The 20295-nt window shown below is 40.8% G+C and overlaps 1 protein-coding gene across 1 annotated transcript in view; it reads right to left on the bottom strand.

Annotated features, from left to right (window-relative positions):
• Window positions 1-552: 552 nt before the first annotated feature.
• The window catches only part of COL3A1 (collagen type III alpha 1 chain), a 49235-nt gene continuing 29492 nt past the window's right edge, over window positions 553-20295 (bottom strand). Inside the window, exons 15-51 of the mRNA XM_071434464.1 lie at window positions 19663-19716; window positions 19265-19363; window positions 19105-19149; window positions 18885-18983; window positions 18060-18113; window positions 17820-17927; window positions 16612-16665; window positions 16395-16493; window positions 15264-15317; window positions 14817-14915; window positions 14599-14652; window positions 14433-14486; window positions 13867-13920; window positions 13543-13596; window positions 13290-13334; window positions 13106-13204; window positions 12911-13018; window positions 12350-12403; window positions 11372-11425; window positions 11212-11265; window positions 10551-10604; window positions 10226-10333; window positions 10009-10062; window positions 9467-9520; window positions 8690-8851; window positions 8457-8564; window positions 7525-7632; window positions 7104-7157; window positions 6822-6929; window positions 6146-6199; window positions 5932-6039; window positions 4711-4764; window positions 4386-4493; window positions 3483-3765; window positions 2811-2998; window positions 2395-2637; window positions 553-1729 (exon numbers count right to left, since the gene is read on the bottom strand). Coding sequence (XP_071290565.1) covers window positions 1583-1729; window positions 2395-2637; window positions 2811-2998; window positions 3483-3765; window positions 4386-4493; window positions 4711-4764; window positions 5932-6039; window positions 6146-6199; window positions 6822-6929; window positions 7104-7157; window positions 7525-7632; window positions 8457-8564; window positions 8690-8851; window positions 9467-9520; window positions 10009-10062; window positions 10226-10333; window positions 10551-10604; window positions 11212-11265; window positions 11372-11425; window positions 12350-12403; window positions 12911-13018; window positions 13106-13204; window positions 13290-13334; window positions 13543-13596; window positions 13867-13920; window positions 14433-14486; window positions 14599-14652; window positions 14817-14915; window positions 15264-15317; window positions 16395-16493; window positions 16612-16665; window positions 17820-17927; window positions 18060-18113; window positions 18885-18983; window positions 19105-19149; window positions 19265-19363; window positions 19663-19716 — 3390 coding nt within the window. The 3' untranslated portion in view covers window positions 553-1582. The remainder of the gene's footprint in view (window positions 1730-2394; window positions 2638-2810; window positions 2999-3482; window positions 3766-4385; window positions 4494-4710; window positions 4765-5931; window positions 6040-6145; window positions 6200-6821; window positions 6930-7103; window positions 7158-7524; window positions 7633-8456; window positions 8565-8689; window positions 8852-9466; window positions 9521-10008; window positions 10063-10225; window positions 10334-10550; window positions 10605-11211; window positions 11266-11371; window positions 11426-12349; window positions 12404-12910; window positions 13019-13105; window positions 13205-13289; window positions 13335-13542; window positions 13597-13866; window positions 13921-14432; window positions 14487-14598; window positions 14653-14816; window positions 14916-15263; window positions 15318-16394; window positions 16494-16611; window positions 16666-17819; window positions 17928-18059; window positions 18114-18884; window positions 18984-19104; window positions 19150-19264; window positions 19364-19662; window positions 19717-20295) is intronic.

The following is a 20295-nucleotide window of genomic DNA, read 5'->3' as shown; positions in this document are numbered from 1 at the left end:
TGCTGTTTAGTTCCTTCTTCTGGCCTCAAGCTCAGGCACTGCCAAACTACTGTTGCTCCTTAAATTTGCTAGGATCTGGGCATGACTGAGTTGTACAGCTCCACTGGCCATAAAAAGCTTTGTCAAACTGCTGGTGCTTCTGGCCTGCCCTGTGGGAGCCTTAAAACCTTTATCTAAGCTGCCCCCTGAAAGGCTGGTAGCCTGTGACTGCCTGGTTATTCAGACTGAGGCAGGTTTCTTGGAGTAGGGGAGGTTAAGATCTTCCATTTCCTCTAAAATGACCTGCCTTGGTGCATGGGCCCTGCTCTGGGTGATGCTGAGTCCCTGCTGACAGAGAAGCTGCCTGTGCTTGCAAATGTGAGCTACTGGATACAGAGGAGTAGAAAAAGCAAGAAAGAGAAAATTTCATAAACTGCATCCCTTAGGATTACCAAGTTTCCTTCAAACAGAGGAACTGATCTTTGAAAAATCATAGTGGTACCACAGTTGTGACCTGCCTTGTTCATTTGTTTGAACAAAGACACAAAAGGTAAAATTAAAAAAGAAAGTCAGTTTTATGAAACAACAAGAAATTTTATTAAGATATTTTATTATGTGTCTCTGTAAGGAATAGACCAACAACCATATAAAAGCTTACAAAGATGGTTAACCTTCAACACTATAAATGTGTTAACGTGACAGAAGAAATTCACAATTTTGCATCTTTTTTGACTTTTACAGAGTGAAGGGAGAAAATTCTCAACTATGACATGTCAATGACGATCTTTGACAGGAGACATTTACAATTGCTTTAAATCCTTTAATTTTTTGCTTTTTTGAGCAAGTCAATAACCCTGACTTGCAGAGTTAGGAGTGAAAAATACATTAGCACCATCATATTAGTCTTTTACACTTCCCTAATTTTAGTGGTCTTGACCAGCAATGACAGGAAAGTAGAGAAGCACCTTTGACAACAGAATACAATCCAACAATAAAATTATGGTGACTACTGACATTAAGGAATTAAACTCTTAAGATAAACTGTACCTTTCACAGCTAATCAGTACAGAAATAACAATTTTGTACCAAATGAATCCCTAGAATTGACCACTGGGTCCAATGCATTTTGATTGAATTGATTGATTTTTGGTTTGACTCATCAGACACATCCCAGTTTCTGTCCATGTTGAGGTAGTTGAAACAGGGAGGTCGTTCTAGCTTTATGGACTGCATCTTGAAAAAAGGGTAAACTTTGGTACTGGGAGCAATCAGTGCTTTGTAAATTGGCTAACATTCAACTAATAGAACACAGTGTTGTTTTATTAAGTGTTGAAGTTTCATTATAGCACCACGGAGACATGTTTTGAAGATGGAATTCAGTAAAAAAAATAGAGCAAAAAAAGCATTTTTACTGTATTTTGTGTAATAGCAAAAAAAACCAAACCAACCCTTGATATCAAATTGATTTTTCCCCCAGAAATTTTGTTAATAAATAACTGGGATACAGATGGGCACCTGTACTAGCTGACAAGGCTGAAACAAAGGAGCACAGTTGGAGTGTGAATCTGTTTGCTGGGGTTTCAGAAAAAGCAGGATCTTTGATTTATAAGAAGCAGACTGGGCCAATGTCCACGCCAAATTCCTGATCAGGACCACCAATATCTAATGGTGCAATATCAACCACCGGCAACCTCACGGTCTTGCGCGTCCTGTATTCGAAAACTGTTTTACCCCACTCACCAGTGTGCTTCTGTGAAGTTGAAGAGAAAAGAAAAAATTGTTAGAGACACAAGTGCTGGCCTATATGGCAGTCATCCCACAGCTTATCAGATTTCCGATTTCCTATTTCTGCAATAACCCTCTCACTCTGTTGAAGGCTGGTTGCCATCTCTGTGGAAATGACCCCAGGAGGGAGAACTCATGGACAGTGTTAGAGCTGTCCATTTGTTACTGAAAAGGCTGCAGGTGCTGTCAGACCAGCACGCCCAGGGATGTTCCTGCTCCCCTCCAGGACAATCTGCTGCAGGGAAGCAATGCTGGATCTGCAAAATGACTGTGTTTGCCCCTTCCCATAACCACAGCCCATGGCTTCAACCATAGAGCCATGGTTTGGTATGACTAGTTTTAGAGTTGACAGGGGATGGATGAAAACTGGGTGGCTGTGACTTCTCTGACGTTGACTCTAAAGCAAGGAGATAGCTGTAGAGCACAGATTTAAGTGGAAGCGCACCTCACTTCCTACAGGAAGTGCTACAGGAATTGCACTTCTGGTGCACAGAATCTGGGTTCCCCCTACTAGCTGTAGCTGTGTCCTTTCCTTACCCAGGCCATGCAAAGCTCTCTTCCTTTATTACGGGTCTAGTCATCTAGAGGGAATTATTTGTTAACTACAGCACTAAATTCCTGTTTACTTACAGTGCAGCCATCTTCCAGAACAGCATATGTGAATTTGCTGTTTCCTTCAGCCTTGATCTCACTTTCTGTAGAGCTCATGAGTTTCAGAGCTTTTTTAACATTCCCACTGTCGTGGTCCATGTAGGCAATGCTGTTCTTGCAGTGGTAGGTGATGTTCTGGGAGGCACGGCTGGAGAGGATGCGCAGGAAGGCCAGCTGAACTTCAGAGACATCCTCTGGGAGCTCAGGATCTCCATAGCTGAACTGCAGAGTACCAACATAGGCACAGTGTTTGTTCAGTCATGTCTAGGCTTAGTCCACATTGGGATTTTTTCACATACTAACTGTCTCATTCAGTTTAATCAGAATTATTTTTTAGTGTGTTGTGTATGTTTTAGTATGCACAATCTGGGCTGTTAACTGTGCTCATTTCTCACCTGGAAGCCTCCATTCATAGACTCTCCAAACCAAACGTGTTTCTTTCCACTGTTTCCACTGGTCCACCAGTTTTTCCTTGGCACAGTCCTGGGGTTAGCATTGAGGCAGGTCTCACCAGTTTCCATATTGCAGTAGACTTTAATAGCATCCATCTTGCAGCCTTGGTTAGGATCAACCCAGTACTCTCCTAGAGGTAAGGGAAAATTTTAAGGGGTTTAATATATATGGAGAAGAACCTGACTGCATGATGGCCTTATTTCTATGAGAAATTTCTGAGCCAAATCAGGAAATGTACTAATTTTGACAGAAGAGATGCCACAGAACATAAGGTGATATAAAAAAATACTGAGTTCATGTGAATTCTGTAAAGGGAATGTAATTTGGAATAAATTTAGAACTTGTAATATTTTTCTTTTTCCCCTAAAATGATTTAAACATATGTTCACTTCTAAGGACACAATTAGTGGAGTTGAAGTCAAATATACATTCTGTGTAAATGCATAGTTAATTATGTTTCAAATTGGTTTTACATTTATCATCTTTTTCATCACATTTGATTGAAAAAAAGTCAAATTTTTATGGAAGATATCCACATTTAAATTCTCAAGTTAGAAAAACCAAAACAGTGCCCAAGACCTGCTACCACTGGTGAAACTAAAACCTAAACATACCACTCTTGAGCTCGGGATGGCAGAACTTCAGGTCTCGGCAGTTACGAGCTGGATTCTTCCGTGACCCATCAGGACTAATGATGTTTTCAATCTGGTTGTTAATGGATTTCATTGAAGAGACGATGTCACCCAGATTGATATCGTTCTCCTTGGGCTCATCTCGGTATTCATACCCATAGGAAACTGGACCTTTCTCACCAGCACCCAGGGCAGCTGCACCACCACCACAACATGGGCCAGGAGGTCCAGCAGGACCAGGAAGACCAGGCTGCCCTGGTGGACCCTAAAACATTAGTGAACAGGTTAAAACTAAAAGTCTGTGTGAGCCCTAGTCTTAAAAAACCCGAAAATTCTTACACAAATATGTAGTTTACTTATTCATTAATTAAACAGATGTATAAACATCTGTTTAATAGATTTTCCAGGCCTTTATTTTCTTAAAATTGTATTTTTTTCCCTTCATTTTGTCAAGTTTGACCATCTTTATGTGTGGGCTTTGAGAAGAAACCCTTTCCACTAAAATCCAGAGAATGACCATTTCTTGGCTTTAGCAGGTGACTGTGATAGTGACAACTTTGCAGCTCTGGCCTCTCTAGAGCAGTCTAGGAACCCCATTCCATGGCTTCTCAGACCCAAAGGGAAACTGAGAGGAGGAGATTCCATTGTTTGCAGAAAAGTCAGTGATCAGCTGAGACCAGCACAGCACCCAGTGCATCAATAGTTACACCAAACTACAAACGAGCTGCATGGCTTTGGATTTAGCCTTGGCAGCTAGATAACCTCCTGCCACAAATCTTGTCCATGAAATTGAGAGTTTCTGAGGGAGCTATTTAAAGTTGAGCATCCTCTGTTTCATGAATATTCCCAAAGATTTGCTGGTGTGAGTTTGCACCATTTACTTACGGCAGGGCCGCTTTCACCTCTGGTACCACGAGGGCCGGGAGGACCAATTGGACCTGGGTAGCCACTGGTACCATCTTTTCCAGGTGGCCCAGCTGGGCCTGGGGGACCCTAGAACAATGAAGAACACAGAATAGTTTATCAGATAATTCAGAAATACACTGTGAGGTATTTCAAATATTTCTGTATGATTTCTCAGGCGTTTTTCCTTTCTTCAGTTGCTGTCTGTTAAGATGGCCAATTAAAATTTGTGTCTGTATCTATGTCTATATTAACTGAACAGTCTGAACTTTCCTTGCAGTTAGGCTGAGTAAGCAGTTTTTCTTACCCTTGCACCTGAAGCTCCTGGACCTCCAATTGCACCTTGTGGACCCAGGGGACCCTAAAAAAAAAAAAGGAAAAGTCAGTCATACACCTCCTAGTAATATCTTGCAACTACCAGCACATGCCTTCAATAAAGACATTGAAAATGTCTTCAAGATTATACAAAACATATCCTTATAAAAAGGCTATGCCAGACATGAGAGAATGGTGGCCATTCTTTAATCAGAAAAAAATATTGAATGTTCTCTTACATGTTTTCATATAGAGATGTGCTATCCAAAATGCAAGAAAGCCAACTGACACCAATGAGCTTTGGATGAACCCTAATATTCATAAAAATATGTAGCTACAGCCAAAGTGCTGCAGTTTTAATATTACCAGTAATGTTATTTAAATAATTTGACAAATATTCATGATTTCAAATACATTTACAGATTTGTTTCTTGCGTGCACTGCAAAGAACTAAAGCATTTGTTTAAAAGTAACCTTTCCTCAAACGAGAATTTATCTTTTTTTTTCCCCTCATGTGATATGTTAGACCCCAGGTTCTATTGTCTTGTTGAATAGATTGGTACTGGTGCCATCTTTGGTATGTTAATTGTGTGACCTTTGGTTTCTTGAATCTCACTTGTATCATGAGGGGATTTGTAGATTTTTTTAGAATAAATCCCTTCTTAAACCTTTACTGGTCATAAATATCTATGGCATGCCTGTCTATTCTTGACCTTCAGTTCTCTTAGCTATGTTCAAATGGTAATTCATGTTTTAGGGTAAGAAAGGGATAGAAAGAGTATGAAATTCAGTAGTTTACAATTTCTTGCCCATTTTACCCCAGTATAAAAGATACATGGCAGAGGAGAGGTATTTGGACTCTGAGTAGCTTTAGTTGTCCTTCTAGGATAGATTTCTAACAGACATAGGCATTTCAACCCCTACCTCTTTCTTTCCTAATTAAATCAGGAATAGCCTGATTTTATTATAAATAAATATATAAGAATTTTTTACTGAAAGGGTTGTAGTAAACCCATCTTTACTTCCTACCAGCTTCTTCCAGTTCTTTAATTATGCTTATGTCAGGTTGATTCAGGGAATCAGGATTTTGAAACATCTGACAATCAAACTTACATAGATTCCCATCAAATTAGCTAAGGTTGATTAAGTACCTGGGGCCTAAACACAGAAGCTAAGATCAGCTGTAATTCCCAATCCAATGCAAAATACTCACAGGAGGGCCAGGGAGACCAGGGGTACCAGGAAACCCTCTGTGACCCTTTATGCCATTGCTCCCTCGTTCACCAGGTTCACCTTTATCACCACGAGGACCTTGAGGACCCTGTAAGGGTAGATTTGCAATAGAAGGAAGAAGGAGATAAGAGCATTGCCCATATAACAGGAAATAGTGAATGGTTGACATCACAAATACTTTAAATATGACTTACAGCAGGACCACGAGCACCAGCAGGACCAGTAGAGCCAGGAGGGCCAGGTGGACCCTGTGACATGGTAAGAATGAGAAGGTGTGGATCACTTGGAACTGCCTAGCCCACCTCTTTATTTCCAGATGAGCTGTATGTTCACAGCCAGCAGGTGTTGGGAAACAAGGGGAAGCTCCACACACACTAGAATCAGCAAGAATCCTGGCCAGGCCATTTTTGTACCAATGTCAGCCTTTCTCAGCTGCCTGCAGGCACTGATCTGTACACAGGCACTACAGCCTTTCTTCCCTCTCTCAGTGAGGTGCTCAGTGTGCTGGTGTCAGCACTCCTGAGAAATAACTTGAAGGCTTCCAAAGTTACTCCCTTAGTTTAAATAAATAACACGTTGCTTGTGCTGCATCAGCACCAGATGGGATGGAAATTAGGACAGGGCCTGGTGGGATGATGTGCTTTTTGGCATCCTATGGAGTACATTAATTTTGGGCTTAATTTCTTCAAGTTGTCAGAACATAAACTCTGAGATGTCTTTCCTCTGGATATTCTTGTAGAACCAGTCCTTGATATCAAGAAACTCTGACAATAGCAAACTCTTTAAAACTTCCTCTCTATTCCTGCATGAAATGGACTTTGCTTAGGAAGGATATGTAAGTAAGCAGTAACCCATTTACTTTGGTCTTACCTGAAATCCTCTTTCACCAGCTTTTCCAGGCGCACCAGCATTACCTGCAGGTCCAGGATGGCCAGGGGGTCCTGGAGGGCCAGGAGAGCCATTGTCACCACGGTCACCCTGCAGATAGTAAGGAGTAATAAACATCATGTTTTATAGAACTCAATATAAGGAGTATATTCAGTGGAGCACAAGAGGTTCAAAGAACAAATTACATAGCATATAGATTGCACATTTGCCATGTAGTTCATGTCCTATTTGTTGGGCAGTCTAAGGATACTGGTGATTTCTTACTTTGCCTCCTGGGGATCCGTCACGTCCAGGCAAGCCATCGGAGCCAGGGTTACCCTGCAAAACAGAGTGGCACGGTTTGTTCATAAACTGCATTACCAGTAGACAGCTTGTTTCCCACTAAGCTTGAACAATGCTCATCAAAGAAAGAGTTTTCAAGAGGGAAGAGTTGGAGTGGTTTCAAGAGGGAGGTGGAGTGGCTCCTAAAAGACCTGTAAGACCTGCATTATTTTGTAGGCAGAGCAGTTCCAAGAGTGACAGATGATGTTTGCAGGCAGGGAATGGGATAGCAGGGACAGGATGCCACACCTTACAGGAGGGCAGAATCTGCCCAGGCCCCTGCCTTGTGAACCTTAAAGCATATTTGCCCCCAGAAGCTCCCATTTGTAATTCACAAGGTAGCAGGGAAATCCCATCCACTCACATCTCTGCCAGGCTCTCCAGGTAAGCCTCTTTGTCCAATAGGACCTTGGGGACCCGGAGCACCACGTTCTCCTGGGATACCATTGGTGCCTGGTTTACCATCTTCACCCTGAACAAAAAGAGAAAGGATTCCATTGCAGATAATGTTCTTAGGAGATACCAGTACATTTTGCATCTTATTAACTGTGCAGGGATTTTGAAGGAGACCTAATGAAGTGATGGGCCAATATGGCTTTCCTGGTTGTGAATACACAAAACAAGAGAAAAAAAAACTTGGCCAAACTGGTTTCTTTTCATGGCTGGTAATATTGATGCAAGGCCATTGAATGTTCCTCATTAACTGACAACTAAGAAATAATAAACAGATATATCTCTTATGTGCCTGAAAACAGTGGCCAAAGCTGTTAACCAAAAAATGCTGGTCTATCACTATATTAGTGATAAAATACAAACCAAGCCTCACCCCATCTTTTCTGAAGGGATGTGAGGGTACTTTTCTGTTTGGGTCATAATTAAGCAAGAAACATATTGAGAACTAAGCAGGAGTAAACAACAAGTGGTGGGTGATACTATGACTTGGATCTTGTACCCAAAAGAGGTTACAGCTTCCTCCTCCTCATGACCCTCCCAAAGTGTGTGAAGTGGATAATGTACTCCTAGATATATAATATATATACTATAATCTGAAATAGAACCTCACATCCTACAGCAGCTGGATACCAGCCATTTAAAAGCCTGATCTTATGCATGTAAACAGAAATAACTGTAAATTCTCTCATCTCTGGACTAGAAAGCATTAAACCCCCCAATACATTCATTACTTTTTGTGTCTCTAAGCTGTTTTTATCACTTTTTGCCTCTCCAGGCTAATTTTAGCAGCAGGGTTGGGGTTGTGTTAGGGTTGAGGCTGTGGCTGCAGTGAAGGGCTCTCACCTTGGCCCCTGCCATCCCGGGTGGGCCGCTGGGGCCACGCAGGCCTGGCAGACCCGTGTTCCCCCGGCCGCCAACGATGCCTTGAGGACCTGGCTCACCTGGAGCCCCCTGTTTGAGAAAAGGTCACTGCAGTCAGTGGGAGCACCTTCAACATTCCAGAGGTGGCTGCTTGTTCTGGACAGACATAATCCCTGTCTCCTGCTGGAATGGTCCCTGGCTGAAGGGACACTTACCCTTTCTCCTCGGGCTCCTGGGGGCCCTTTTTCTCCTGGTGCGCCGGGCTCACCTCTGATTCCAGCAGGTCCTGGACCTCCAGGAGCACCAGAACTGCCAGGGGGTCCAGGAGGCCCATCCTTGCCTGCAGGGCCTGCGTTACCAGGGGGACCTGGGCTACCCTGGAAAGAGTTTTAAGAAGGAAAGTGTGAGCTGCACACATGCACTGGCATTGGTCTCATGAAAACCAGCCAGACCTGAGTCATTGCCTGAAGGCAGATTTGGGGTCCAGTCCTGTGCACCCAAATCTGATCTTGTGTTGTAAGAGAATCCTTTAATGTATCCCTTTCACAGCTGGCATTTTTTATCCTTGCTGTCTGGACATACACCTGCACATTTTGGATGCCCAGTGCCTGTAATGCATCCAACACAGGGTACACATTCCTTACTCATGGCTCTACCACAGAAATTGGAAATAGGCCGCAGGCCCTTCTGCTTTCTTGAATCACTCCTGCCATATGCCTTTAATATGGTGTCTTGGACATGTTCAGAATGAAGTGGCTTTCATTATAGTCTTAGCTGAACCAATGAATGGAAAGAATTGCATTGACTCTAATGGTACCTTAATTAAAATCCTACTTTCTATTCCATACTGTAAGGACGATAAACTCTTTTTTGCAGATTTTTTTCCTGAAGTACAACCATCATGTTCAGAATGTTTTTGCATTATATATTAATACACATCTAAATGTATCCACAAAGTAAGACTAAAAGAAAAGGGGGATAAACCAACTTACATTGTTACCAGGGGGACCAGGTAGACCACGAGCACCAGGGAAACCAGCAGCACCCTAGAAGAGATCAATATTTTTGTTATTTTCTGAAAACTGGGAAACGGGAATAAATGGATTTTTACATACATCTGTGTTTAAATTATAGTCATGTTTTGTTTGAAACCTAAATTATATGTCCTGATAGGGAACAGAAAATCAATTTTTTTTTTTTTTGTAAGAGGAGGACATATATCCTCCTTAAACTTGAGTTAGTGGGATTTGAGATAGTTGGCAAAGATGGCAAGTAAATTTAATAACTGTTGAGATAAGCCATTGTAGAGCTTTGGGTCATTTTGTCAAAAGCTATTTTGGCACCTTATATTAAAATCAAGGTAATCCAGATCACTAAAGACTTCTACTTTAATTACTCCTTCTAGAACACTTTAAATATTTTTCAACTGTTAATACTATTAATATAGTCATTGAAGTTCTTATTTTTCATTTAGGTCACATTTATTGAAATAAATAGAGGAATTTAGCAGTGACTAAGTTGGAGAGATACTCACAGGCCCGCCAGGAGATCCACGGTCTCCTTTTATTCCTTGGGGACCTGGTGGACCCTACATGGAAGGAAGTAGATAAAGCAAAGGATTTGATAAAGATTAAAATTATAGGAAGTGTCAATAAGTTTCAGGCAGTTCATCTCCTTGCACTTGGGCCCACTGAGGCTGAGGGAGGGCTGAAGAAACCTCTCCATAGCAACAAGGAACAGCAAACACTTACTGGGGCACCAGGGCCGCCCTGTGGACCAGCTGCTCCAGGGGGTCCGGCCTCTCCTCTCAGACCAGGGGGGCCTCTTTCTCCTTTGCCACCAGGTTCCCCATTTTGGCCCTGTAGAAAAATTATAGTGTTATATTACCACTCAAAAAAGCAGATGATATTGTGACAAGAAATGCTATCGAGGTACTTGTCTGAAGGGAACTTAAATATTAAATGAAGTGTGAATGCAGTTAAACTCTACTGCCCTACCAGTGCAGGAGAAGAAGGACAAAGCCATGTTACCCTATGTGTGTCTGAATAGTGCAGGCAGAGCAGTGCAGACACTTACTGGGGCTCCAGGGAAGCCAGCGGGCCCAGGAAGACCTTGTTCTCCTCGTTCACCCTGTAGAAAACCACATGTCAGCAATGGAAGATGTTAGAAAGATAAACTTCACTTTAGAAGTTAGAGAATACTGCTGTTAAGGCTGCTGATGTTTCTTTGTCTTACCAGCCTTTGGAGAAAAACCCCAAAACAACTGATCCAAAACAACTTTTCCTCCAAAGAACTAAATACAGCTGTTCAGGAATTAACTGATAATTCTCTAAAATGGGGTAAACTTAACTCAGCTACACCTGTATGAACCCTGACCACAACCCCTGGTGTTCAACTGAGATCCCAGAGTGTAAATATAAAGAATATAAATACAAAAAAAGGAGTCTTTTCAAAAGTTTATTTAACTTTAAATCAAGATGGACATGACTATTGCTCAACTCCTGCCTTGCCCTGTCATCACAGCCCTCTGAACCCTTTACAATGTTAAAAGCCCTGATTTTCTGAAGCCTTTAGTACCTATAAATCCCAAGAGTCAACAGGAGCTGAATGCGCTTGGTTTATTTACAGCCCAAGCCTCGTGTATTACTGATAGGTTTGGTGCAGCACTGATACCTACAGCAGGCAAGAGGAGCTAGGTGAGGTTATACAGGAAGAAAAGAAAGGTTCTGTCACTTACAGGACCTCCACGGGAACCCATTGGGCCAGGGGCACCTGCTGGGCCAGTCTCTCCCTGCAGGGAACAAACAAGGATGGTCACGGGGTGTTTGTCTGCTTCCCCTGAGACAGCCACCCCTGGGACTCCTTACAGTCCAAACCCCTTTGTGAGGATGCTTTACCTTATCTCCAGGTGGGCCAGCAGGACCAGGAGGGCCAATGGGACCTACATTGCCCTGAAAAATTGGAAAATGAGAAAATTATGTATCTTGTATCAAAATATGACAATGTTAACTCTTATGCTTTGATCAATAGTGTTTGTGTTTCAGTGTAAACAGGTTGCCAATGATAAATGAAGCAAGTTACAGTGCCAAAGTGCATTTGCACACCATGTTTTGGAGTGATGCTCTGAAATCACACCATTTTTCAGTGTGAGAGATCTCCAACTGAGTGGTTCCCTTTTTCTTTTCCCTAACCATCCAAACCTCATCCCAAACTACCTGAAATGAATAGGTGTCTTTCACTGGTATGCAATAAAAGTGACCTGTTGCTCCAATTTTCAGTTAGATAGTTGATCCACATTTCTTCAGCATCTCCGGACTAGCTCCCTGACTTATTTCTTTCTTGAAAATTTAATCTGTACCTTATAGTGTGAAATAAATTTTTTATATTTCCTCCAACTCAACCAATCTGCATTTGTATATTTATGATCCCTCATTACTTTCATGTATATACTGCCTGCAGGTAGTGATTTGATAGATGTATGTATTTCAAGTGCCTATTTTATGTGTATTTGCTATATAGATGTATAAATACATCATATTTAGTAACCCGTAGGAATATTCTGTATGAGAATGTCTTTTTGTGATTCATTATAACATCAGTCAGGTAGATTTTCTCTTTCATATGATTTCTTTCCTTCTAAAACATTGTCCCAGTCTTTCTCTAAAAAATTCCATTACATTGACCCAAGGAGTGGTAATCACAAAAACCAGTATTAGGCCTAATTTAGTTTACAAACCCAGTTTTGCACTGCTGGAATGAAACACAATGAGATTACAACTGTTGCTGTTGTAGATCATTCAGTGTGAGGTTACTCCTGTTCTAAGAGCTGGCTGCATAAAGCTGATGGGTAAACTGTTGGATGTTTAAATACTCACTCTCTCTCCTCTTGCACCAGGAAGGCCGTCAGCACCTTTACCACCAGGTTCTCCCTGGGAAGTTTAAGACATAAAAACCATGAGCAAAAAGGAAGCATGAGGAGATGAGCCTAAATGGGGGGGAGGATCTCATACTGAGGGGTCTCTCAATAGCCAGGTTTCCTTAATGAAATTGGGGATGATATTTTGCCCAGTATGCAGCATCAGATACTACATCCTTTGATGAGGAAAAGAACCCAAATTGATTCAAAAGGAAGTCCAGGCCAAATTTTCTTCCCATGGTATGAACTATGCTCATCATTAATTAGATTCATTAGAACTGTTTTGCTGTACCCATCCCCCAAGAGACCCATTGCACCAAAGTATCTAGCATGTATTAAACTGAGGGAAAACCCCATATTTTTCAATACCTAGGACCCACATCCCATTGCTAAACCAACAGTGCTGCTACACAATCTGCACCTCTGAAATCAGGCCAAAGTGAAGATGTGGACAAACCCAGTGCCTTGTGGGACACTAACATTAAATCAGCATAAAATCAAAAGTGTGTGTGTGTGTTACCCTCTCCCCTTTTGGTCCAGGGCTTCCAGAAGCTCCTCTTTCTCCTGGCATTCCCTGTAAGCCAGGCAGTCCTGTGCCTCCAGGGGGACCCGGTGGGCCAGGAGGACCCTAAGGAGTAACAAAAAATAATTAGAAAAAAAGAAATTAACCCAAATGGTATCAGAATAGCAGAAAAGGAAGACATTCTGTGGGTACCTTGGCACCTTCTGTGCCAGCAGGACCTGGTCCACCTCTTGTTCCAGGAGGTCCTGGAGGACCCTGTGCACCACGTTCTCCTGGGATACCATTTTCACCCTGTGATAAAAAATGTGTTATTTGTTTTCAGGCTCATATTTTGTTAATTAATTTATGCCATTAAAAAATTTTCTTTATTATTTACCTTAGGGCCTGGGAATCCAGGTCCTCCAATATCACCTTTTGGCCCCTGGTTATGAGAAAATAAATGTAAGTTAGTTAGAAGTTTACTTAGTACATCTGCATTGTGATTGGCATCCTGTTTCTCTTCCCTATGATTCCCCAAATCAGACTTTGCTGCTTTGAGGAGAGCTAAGAGATGTCTCAATTTGGAAATATAATTTAAGAAGAACTTTTCATTAATTTTTGCTAAAAAAAAAAGGCAATTCACTACTTACTGGTTCTCCAGGCTTTCCATTCTCTCCAGCTGGTCCTGGTCCACCAGGCAATCCCTATATGAAAGAACAGCATTATCCATGTTACACAGATAAGTTATGCATTTTACATCTTCAGATTCTTGCTTTTGACTCAAAGAAGTGTGGCCAACTCATTCCTTGTAACATTTGTCAAGTGGTTAATCTGTTGTATTCTATTATATTCAAAATATGATGATATCTGGCATTCCAATATAAATGTTCAGATACCTTTTTTTTTTTTTTTTAAATTTTGTGTGTTTGTGTTAGTCTATTAAAAAGAATCAGAAAACAATAAACACACAGCACCTGGAGGCCAGGTGGGCCTGCTGGTCCTGGTTCTCCTCTCTCTCCAGAAGCACCCTAGAATCAAACAAATGAGGGAAAAATCCATGAACTTGCCTGAGAACACTTCAATATATAAACAACTCCTCACCACCTCTAATCTACACCTCCTAATTGTGACCTGATGATGACATTGCACAAGCTCAAAAACCAGTGTATGTTGGTGTTGTGGTAGTTGCTCTTTTTGCTCCAACTCTTAGATGTGATTCAGCAGACACGTTTTAACTTGATAGGAGTCTGAAATGCCATAAACATTAAAGGGAGCAACAATACATTTCTGCTTGAAAAGACCAAGAGCTCTAAATTGACTTTTCATTTCAATCTACACCGAGTATACCTGACTCAACTTTCTCCCACCAAAGTTTGTAATATTTGTTCATTAAAACAATGGCAAAGAGCTCTTTTATTTGTCTTCATAAAAGTAGATTGCTTTGTATCATTAAGAATATTTTCCTTCTGCTAAATTCCCAGTGTCTATCTGTAGCTGCCAGACCCCTGATCATTGCCTCAGATGGGACCACCACACTTACAGTAGGTCCTGGAGGACCTGGAAGGCCAACATCACCATTCTTCCCAGCAAGACCCTATTCAAAGACAAAATTAGGCTATGGTTAGAGAGTGATACCACTTTTGTAAGACTCATCAAGTTATTATTAATACTGTGTCATTATTAAACAAAATATTATCAAAACTTACAGGTGGTCCAGGTGGTCCACCAGGGCCTCTTTCTCCATTCTTGCCTGGTGCACCCTTACAAAAGAGAAAGACTACATTTGAAATACTTGTTTATGGTCAGTGGACAATTGTCTAAAGCTGCAGTATGAGATAGCCCCACTATGGAGTAATTTAGTTTAACATTTGACTCACCAAGCAAGGTGAGTCAAATTTCACAGAAGAGGAGAAATCCCACTCACCTCATTGCCCTTAGGACCAGGGAAACCCATCACACCAGGCTGGCCACGGGGGCCTGGAGGGCCAGGTGGGCCAGAGCGTCCAGATTCACCCTGATTGCCCTGGGATAAGCACAAAGAAAGGAAGATGTGGCATCTGTGAGGTGAAATAAAGCAATTCCCAGGACTCATTCAACATTGAGTGAGGGGGAGACACTGTTCAAAACTCATTATGTGTTCTGTTCTGCAACTGTGGCCCATCTGCTATGTATTTTACATGGTACCAAATGACAGAGTTTGCAGGCTGCTCTTACAATGATGCAGCATAAAAAGGGCTCTGGTAGTTAAAGCAAACAGAGAGGAGGGAATAAATCTGGCTGTGATAACAACCTGTCATGTGGATGCTGTGGGATTAGGGTCAGGTTGGGTCAGCAGGAGGACTGGGGTAAAATATTTGCACAATGTACATACGGGAGGGCCAGGCTTCCCATCGCTTCCAGGGCTTCCTGGAATTCCGGGCAAGCCCTGCAAATTGAAGGAAAAAAAAAAGTGTTATACTTCAGTTTAAAGTGCACATTATGAAGTTTCAATTAATGAATATAAATATATAAAAACTGTTGCTTGCTATCATCCTCTTTAATAAAGATCTTTCCATTTCCCTCAGCCCATGAAGGTGAAAATTGGAGAAAGCAAACAAATTCTGCCATTATGGGTTTATTGTTTTTTTTTCTGAGAGTTGTATATCAGCAAGACACTAGATATTAATCAATTAGCACAAAAATTTCTTTCATTATGTGGAAGAAAACCATATTTAGGTGGAAAAAAAAAGAAATTAAACAATTCTGACTACACACCTACTCTACCTAAAAGCAACACAATGTGCAACACTTTTTTCATTAACTTCTTTAAATTTCTAAATATTATTTTTGTTGTATTTTAAATAGTTCAGTTTCCTTGCCAATAAAATCTTTAGCTCCTAGCAGCCTGCATCTGGGCTTTTGAATGTCAATATATTTGTTGTTAGGAGTTGTTAATTCTTAGTACAGCTCCCAGAATGTTGTTCCATGTACAATTAGATGCTGTCTACACAATAGGCCATCTCTGAAATCTTACTGATATGTACTGTAAAAAACTGACCAACAGGTTATTTGCTCTAATTACAAATGTGCCAAAAATATAATACTCATGTATATTGAAATACTTATTTTCTAATTTAATTACTTAAGTCTATTTACATAATAACTGAAACATATATATAGAAACATATTTCAATAAAACCCCATAATACCTAATGTTAGAATTTGCTGAAATGCAAAGAGCTAATGCAGAAAATCACCCAGTGCTGACTCATATTAGAGGCATTTCTCATGGCAGGGCCTTGCATGCTCTGGGAGCCTCCCAAAGCCTCTTGACTCTGTTGTGCCAGTGTCCTAGGAATGCCCTGTGACTCTGCTCCATTACCTGTCCCACCATGAATGGATGCTACTACTGCCTAAAGGAACTCATAGAAAGGATCTCTGGTTGGACTCCTCTACCACATCAGCTCAGATGAGTCCTCTCTAGCAGAGTTTATCCCCTTTTCTCAGAGATGTCCTGTCTTACTCTCATTCCAGGAAGACCTGGGCCTCCATCTTGTCCACGCTCTCCTGCAGGTCCACTGGGGCCAGGGGGACCTGGGCTGCCACGCTCACCTGCAGGACCCTGGAAAGAGATGTGGAGATTCACAGCAAGGGAACCAGCATTGAATCTGAAATTGTCCATCCAAATGCATATGGATTCTCCAAAAGTTTGGAGGACTCCTTTGGAGGAAGATTGATACCTTTTCGCCTGGAAGCCCATTACTACCGGGTAAGCCACGGAAGCCAGGGGAGCCCTGCCAGATAAAAAACAAATTATGGATCACAGGCAGGATGACACAGGTAATAGTAACTGGGTTGTCTTCTAAACTATTTACCATTAGACTTAGCATTATGAAAATTAATGGGAAAAAAAAATGAAAGTGGCATTTCAGTGTAGTAAGAAGATTTTAGTGTTCCTGTTGAAATTATACCCTGTCCTCCTTTATTTTTAGCTGGCCCTGCATCATTATTTATGAGTTTTCTAAAGCACTATAAAAAACAAAAATCAGATTCAGTATTGACAATTATTTTCCTCTAATTCAATACTGAGAAGAGCTTTGTTGTATTGTTTTAATATTTATATTTGCTGCTATCTTTATAAAAGAAATTTGAATTATAAATTTAATTTTGCAGCCCCCTTTATATGTTTAGTATAATTAATTAGTTCATTATGCATCTTTGGTTTCCTCATAGCTTCGGCAAATATTGCAATCAATTATTAAGTTAGTACTTTCAAATAGATCAGCACAGTTTCCTTTGTTTCTGATGGGAACAGAAATCTAAAATTTGTAATGATGTTGCTATTTATTTTGAATGAAACAATTAGTGGATTTCTCTGAGAGAATTATTAAATTTTTGGAAAATTATTTAATATACTAGCCAATAAACCTGTTTGCAGTTGAAATATTATAACATAAACAACATCCTGACAATACTGTTGTTACTGATATTGAAGATGTATTAGCAATAGAGATGTTGATATAAAGACATATCTTGAATGTAGAAGAATTTACATTAATTTCACTTTCCAGAGCAGAAATTCTTTTGATTGTTTATTTTTGTTAACTGAGAAGTAATTTTGAAATTTTGATTATTCATTCCCCTTGTAGTTCTCATAGTTTATGATTGCTTCTCAGCAAAAATGTTTTGGTAAAACTTCCAGATATGTCAGATCACTGCTTCTTCTATATCAAATACTGAAAGAAATTAATTTTTTTCCAACTGAGATAGATCCAAGAGCTGCAATTCAGAGGAGAAACTAGATAAGAATTCTCCCCAGTTTTGTAACCCAGTTCACATCTGGAATTTTCTGAGAAGATACATGGAGCCAACTTTCTCCTGCAAGTGTTTTGAACTTCAGAATTTTCTGCCTCTGTCTTGGCTCAAAGGGTCATGTACCACAGCTCACCCTTTCTCCAGGGGTACCAGGTACTCCGTTCTGCCCAGGTTCTCCATTTGCACCTCTCTTTCCTTCCTCACCAGGAGGCCCAGGAGCACCTGGGGTGCCGTTTTCACCCTGGCAACAGCAGAAACCAAGCCAATCAGTGAGTTGGAAGTCTCAAAAAATCCCACAGATTTTGTATGGGGAAAGATTAAGGGTTCAGGCTTCCCTGAAAGAAGTCTCTGGACACATCTTGAAATCACTTACGCGCTCGCCTTTTGGGCCTGGATCTCCTTTTGCACCATCCTTACCAGGGTCTCCCTAAAAAGCAGAAAATCCGATTAAAATTATGGGTTGCAGCTGGGCATCTTTCTAGAGCTACTAGACATACTGAAATACAAGGAAGTAGACATGATATTTCAAATTATTGACTCATTTTTTTTATTTATCATTCTGCACAGGAATCAGCACGCGCTGGCCAAACCTGTAAGTGGAAGCCATGGGACTCCTTAAAAATGCAGTAAAGGAAAGAAGTGATACAATCTTAAACACCGTTGAGTAAAATTTTATGTCTGTTCCTGAGCTATTTCAGACACCATTGAGTCTTTTGTTGAAAGTCCCTGGGTATTTTCTCTGACAAAGAGCTACATGTGGTGTAAGGCTGTAAGAAAAGGGCCTGCTGGGGTAAGTGACAGTGAAAGACCAGATACAATTCATGGGGTTTAGTGGACTGTGGACTCAGCCCTTGGGAATTAAAACAGGTGAAAATAAGATTGTAAAACAGATTTTGTTTCATGTTTTACATTTTACAGAAGCAGCCTCTTTGTTGTATCTGAATTCGTAGATAATTTAGGAAAGCAACTAGGTATTATCATCATATTTATGTATAATCTTTATATATAGCAATACCTATATATATGAAACAAAATATGTTATATATTTATAAAAATAATTTCCTATTTTCATAATAAAATAATTTATTACACTATTTCAAGTAAATAGGAGAAGATCAATGGGGTTTTTTTAATGGTACCAGGCTTACTTCCACCATATTTGTTGGTACAACGAGTGTAATTACCATCAATAACTCACCGGACTGCCTTTTGCTCCAGGGTTTCCACTTGCACCTGGAGGACCTGGAAGACCACGGCCTCCTGGCAGACCAGGAGCACCAGGAATACCAGAAGGTCCCTGCAGAGAGAGAACAGCAGACAGAGATGAAGAGAGAGTGGCATTGGTGGACTCTACCCAGTCGAAACAGTGACCCTCACCAACAGAGTGCAGCAATGGCAGAGATGTGGAAAGTACCCACCATTTCACCCTTGTTGCCAGGGCTTCCAGCTCTTCCAGGAGGGCCCTGGAAAAATAAATATAACAGAGTAACCAATGCTGCTAACCCAGAACCAGAGCAAAGGGCTCTGTGAAGAGCAGGTGGCACAGCAGCTCTCAGGTCCCAAGTGCTATTCATGTACCTGAGGCCCAGGTGGCCCAGCATTTCCCTGAGGACCAGGTTCTCCCCTCTCTCCGGGACTACCACTAACACCAGCAGGACCAGGAGGACCAGCTTCACCCTATGGAAAAAAACCCCAGTAAAATGAGAAAATGAAGGCATTTTTTAGTCATCTCCATGGCAATCAGCATTAAATTAATGGTTTCTACCACTTGGTGGTGCTTTGTTGTGGGCATTCACAAAGGTGATGAGGATTGGGTTTGTCTCATGCTGCATATAGCACATCTGTTCTAGGCTTGCAAACAGTGTAATAGCAGCCAGGAAAAGGAGGGCTCATAAAATAATGATGTAGAGTGACATCAGCTGTGTAACTAGAGAAAGGACCAAATCCCACGTACTTATATGTCTTTAGTTGAGTACCTTAAAACCTGGAGAGCCTGGAAATCCTGCGGTTCCAGGGGGACCTGGGGGACCCTTTAAAGTGAAAGAAATACTATTAATGCAAAAGGTAAAAGCCATATGGAATTAATCTTAAGTTAAAAAAGGGAGTCTGATTATGAGATTTTTCTCTGAGTAAGGAAACACCTGGAAACTAGCAAATATAAATCATGCTGTAAAAGATGAGATTTGGCTAGTCCTAAAATATCACACCTACATCTTAGTTACCCTGACTTTCAGATGTTCAGCTGAATTTCTGTGTTTTAAATTTAAAAACATGAAATCTATCATTAGGCAGATTAAGTTATAAAAAACTTTCAAAATTTGTTCTAATTATAAAAAAAGAAGGAGAAAAAGCCAATGCAGCTGTTACACACCCAAGTGGACATGCTCAGGTTTCTAGGCAGATGGAAAAGAAAAATATTTGCCAACTCCAGACAGCAGAATAATTTATTTGATAAAATCATTCAAAATTTAATCTTCATGTAGTTCAGCAATTCCATCCATCTATGTGTTCTCTGAGAATAATCTGGGTTTGGATTTTTGCATTTTCTGATTTACAGTGTTGAAGCTCTCCTATCACCCTGTGTCCTTTAAGTACATTAACCAACACAA

Source organism: Agelaius tricolor, unplaced genomic scaffold, assembly GCF_023055355.1.
Source record: "Agelaius tricolor isolate 1412-34295 unplaced genomic scaffold, bAgeTri1.0.p SCAF_10, whole genome shotgun sequence".
Lineage (NCBI taxonomy): Eukaryota > Metazoa > Chordata > Aves > Passeriformes > Icteridae > Agelaius > Agelaius tricolor.
The sequence above is the reverse complement of the archived record's forward strand: the minus strand, read 5'-3'. Positions and strand labels throughout refer to the sequence as shown.